The sequence below is a fragment of the Alnus glutinosa genome, chromosome 4 (assembly GCF_958979055.1).
Source record: "Alnus glutinosa chromosome 4, dhAlnGlut1.1, whole genome shotgun sequence".
NCBI lineage: Eukaryota > Viridiplantae > Streptophyta > Magnoliopsida > Fagales > Betulaceae > Alnus > Alnus glutinosa.
Genome location: NC_084889.1, coordinates 16,317,912 through 16,321,999, shown reverse-complemented (window position 1 = coordinate 16,321,999; position 4,088 = coordinate 16,317,912). Strand labels below are relative to the sequence as shown.

At 39.8% G+C, this 4,088-nt stretch overlaps 1 protein-coding gene across 1 annotated transcript; it reads right to left on the bottom strand.

Annotated features, from left to right (window-relative positions):
• Nucleotides 1-285: 285 nt before the first annotated feature.
• On the bottom strand, nucleotides 286-3,236 carry LOC133865221 (pentatricopeptide repeat-containing protein At1g79540). Its single transcript, XM_062301584.1, has one exon. It carries the CDS (start codon nucleotides 2,995-2,997, stop codon nucleotides 628-630), a length of 2,370 nt encoding a protein of 789 aa, XP_062157568.1. The 5' UTR covers nucleotides 2,998-3,236; the 3' UTR covers nucleotides 286-627.
• Nucleotides 3,237-4,088: the final 852 nt, after the last annotated feature.

The following is a 4,088-nucleotide window of genomic DNA, read 5'->3' as shown; positions in this document are numbered from 1 at the left end:
TGTACAACCTTGTGAGCACACAAGCAGATCATATATAGTCACAACAACATCAATGAAGAAAAAATATATCATACTGTCTCAAAAGGAAACTAATTATATCATACTGCATATAATAATCACATATTAAGACCATCACAGATAAAGTAAAAAGTTTCATAAATTAAACAATCATTACTTGAACAGAATTTGAATGATCATACCTTCAAAAACTCCAAACTTTTCGTCTGTGGAAGGGGGGGTACCATGCTGAACAAAAAACAAACTATTATGAATCACGGAAACAACTTTAGACAAAATGAATCTCCTTTGCTCATTCAAGTTAATAATGTTACAAAAAAAAATCAGGTATGCATTAAAAAATTCTAGGAAGCATAGGAAATGAGTCATGCCATCCACTTCTTCAGTTTTGTTAACACGCACCAACCATAACAACCAATTACACCCCACCAGGTACCTAAACCTACAAGGCTGGGAAAAAAAAAAAGAAGGATTTCATGGAGGGAGGGTGGTTGTCAATATCAATCGAGCCTATTGTTTTACAACAGCTGTCCCAATGAAGATATGAGGTAAACAAATTGTGCCAAAATCATACGTTATTGTCTGTAAATCCTCTGCCGTAGCCAATAATTATCCACGGGACATAAATTCCATTTCCCGTGAATTCCTGTGACCATGCAGAAGGGCCTTTGTAGTCCGGTAAAGATAGACATCCAAATCATATCCAAAAGACTTCATTTTACTTGCAAGATCCAGGACATGCTCCTTCTTATCTTGGGAACGAAGTACAGACTTAAGAAGCCGGTTGCAAATCCGTGGCATCAACATGAAACCGTTCTCTATAGTATACAGGAACACATTTATCGCCAGGTCCAGATTCCCTTCTCCGCAGAGACAGTGAATCAACTTAGCACAACTTGGGGGAGTAACAATTATCTTGCAATCCTGAAGAACAGAAAATATCGCCAAAGCTTCGTCTACTCTTCTTGCCTGACAAAACCCAATGAGCAAAATGGTATACGGCCCTCGATCAAAATCTTTCATTTTAAAATCCATTTCAAGTATGCCTCGGATCGCCTTTTCCACCTCTCCTTTCTCAAAATGTTCCTCTACTACTTTGATGGCTTCCTCGTCCCTGCCTGGAAGGCTCCTCATATACATTAACCAAAGACTAAAAGCTAATGAAACCTTTCTTTTCCTGCATGACCAGGTCATAAGTGATTTATAAACTGAAAAGCTAGGTGTAATCCCATTCTTCTGCATTTGATCGAAGAGCCGAAATGCATCCTCTTCTCTGGCAACCCTATAAAGCGCATCTATAAGTGTTCCATATGTAATGCAATCTGGAGAGAGTCCTTTTAGTTGCAGGTCCTTGAAGAGTTTGAAAGCACCATTAATGTTCCTAGCCTTGCAAAAACCGTTGATCAGAATGTTGTAAGTTATGATATCGGGCACAACCCCATTATCAGCAAGCTGCGTGAGAAGTTTGTAGGCTTTGAGAATTAATCCCGACTCGCACAATTGCTCCACCATTGTTTGGAGGCTAACCCTATCAAGAACCCGGTTGGCACCTTGAGAAAGCCGAAGAAATAAGGAAGGATTTCTCCCTATCTCCATCTTGTAAAACAAAATATGAGCTTCCTCAAGCTGACCAGCCTTACAAAGTCCATCAATAAGAGCATTGAAGGTCACAACAGAAGGAACACACCCAAGCTTCTCCATATCATTGAATATCTGTTGTGCCTCCTGGACCAGCCCATTCCTACACATTCCACAAATGAGAAGAGTATAAGTGCTGGCATTAGGGAAGCAATCTTGCTTTGAAATCTCAAGTTGGAGAGACAGAGCCTTATCCAAAAGGCCGATATCACATAACCCTTTAATCACAGCATTATAACAAGAAGTATCCGGAGCCAAATCCCTCTGAGTCATCTCACCTAACAATTTCAATGCATCCTGAACCCTACCCGCATTTGATAACCCCAGAATCATTATAGTGTACAGAACAACATCCGGCTTGATGTCCTGCTTAAGCATTTTTCTGAACCACGCACGTGCTTCATTATATCTTTTAGCTCTAAACAAGCCATCAATCAAACAACTGTACCCAACGAGTCCAAGAACAAAACCATCCCTCTCAAAGGTTCGCAAAAGCGCATAAGCTTCATCAAGCCTACCCCATTTACAGAACCCATTAAGCAACGCACTGCAAGTAATCGCATCAGGACACCGTCCACTCTCTTTCATCGTATTGAACAATCTATGCGCCTCATCGAGCCTCTTCGCCTGGCACAAACCCGAAACAATAATAGTACAAGTTATCTCGTTTGGTGATATGCCCCTCTGGATTATTTCATCAAACAACTTGAGTGCATCCTGAGTCTTGCCAGTTTTGTAAAACCCGTTAATCAAGATGTTATAGGTAGCTAAATCCGGACTACAATTAGACCTCAACATTTGATTATATACCGCTAACGCTAACAAAAAGACCTCCTTTTGCACCATAACATGTAATATACAGTTGTAAGTAAACACATCAGGCTTACAATCGAAATCCTTCATTGTAGAGAAGGCTTCCACGGCCTTTTCAGCCATACCCATCTTGACATATCCTGCAATTAACACTCTAAAAGCATTGGAAGTAATCGGAATTTGAAAGTTTTTGAGGTCTCGGAGAGTTTCCCAGTACAAGTCAAAGCCATGTTTGTCCTTAACGAGCATGTCAACAATGAGGCTATCAGAGGCCCGGCTGCGGAGCAGTTCTGTTCGCGTTGACCAGATGAAGAATCGGAACCCCAGTTTCGGGTTCGGCACTTGTTGGATAACGGAGGTGACGATTTTGGATGAGAGATGGGGGAGTAGGTATTCCAAAGCGTCTTCCATTGGACTGGAGTTATGGAGAGTGGACAAGATTAGATTGCAGGTAACAGTTTTGCGACGGTAGAAGCATGGTCGTTCGGGAGAGGAGGCGGGTCGGAGGAACAGAGTTGAGAGTTTCATCGCCTTATCGAAGTGGCGGCACTGGCAGAGCTCTCACTGTCATTGTTTGCATTGCGGTTGACGTTGGATTGGCTTGGATCGGATTGGATTCAGGGTTTTGGATGGGTTTTGCGGCACTGCCAGAGCTCTAGAGTGAAATTCTCTAGTCTCTGAGAATCAGATGGAGAGAAGCAGAAGGGAAATTCTACTCTGCTTTCTGTTTTTTTTTGTTGGTTGCAAATACAGTGAAATATTCGTTCTTTTTGATATAATGAAAACGAATCAATATGCTACAGGTCTCTGATGATGTTTCTTTTCTGTGGCATGTAAGATTAATTATCTTTATGAAAAATATTCTTTAGAAACTTTTTTTTTTTTTTATCAAAAAAACAGGGAAATACTTTTTAGAAAGTCTCCAAGTTTTTTTTTTTTTTTTTTACCAAAAATATACTACATTTCTATTTTTTAAATAATACTCATTTTATAAAATGTTATCTGTTTCTTGTTATGAGCGAAATTGTTTATGAAAAAAATAAATAAAAAACAAAAACAAATTTCACAAAACCCCCCTGAACTTTCACGCGTTTTGAACTAACCCCCTATAATTCAAAAATTCTTAATTTAAACCATGGAACTTCTAATTTGTTGCAATGTTCCCCTCCGTAAGGGTTTGGAGTTAAATCCTAACAGAAGTCGTTGAAATTACCAAAATATCTCTAATTTTTTTTTTAAAAAAAAAAATTGGTTGAGACCCACGGCCAAGTTATGGCTAAGCATGGTCGTGGGTCAAGAAAACCCACGGCCTTGCTTAGCGGTGGGTCAAGTAAACCCACGCCCAAGCTTGGTGGTGGGTCTCAGTCCCATAGTAAGGTGGGATAGAAAACCATGGCCAAGCTTGTAATGCCCTAAATATTATATAGGGTTAGTTGAGCTTTAGAATGGCTAATGGGTTTGATAAGGTTCGTTATGAATTGTTGAAAGAAAGAATTTTGACTTTTGTTCTTGGTCAAACTTTTGAAGTGGGATAGTCAAATGTTTGAGTATTTGTCATATGCTGCAGTCGATCATATATCAGAAAGTACAACCCACGCGTCTAGTATGTATGTCAGATC

Excerpts from the sequence above, each read along its gene's own strand:
- LOC133865221 (XM_062301584.1), bottom strand. The coding sequence starts at position 2,997 with ATGAAACTCTCAACTCTGTTCCTCCGACCCGCCTCCTCTCCCGAACGA.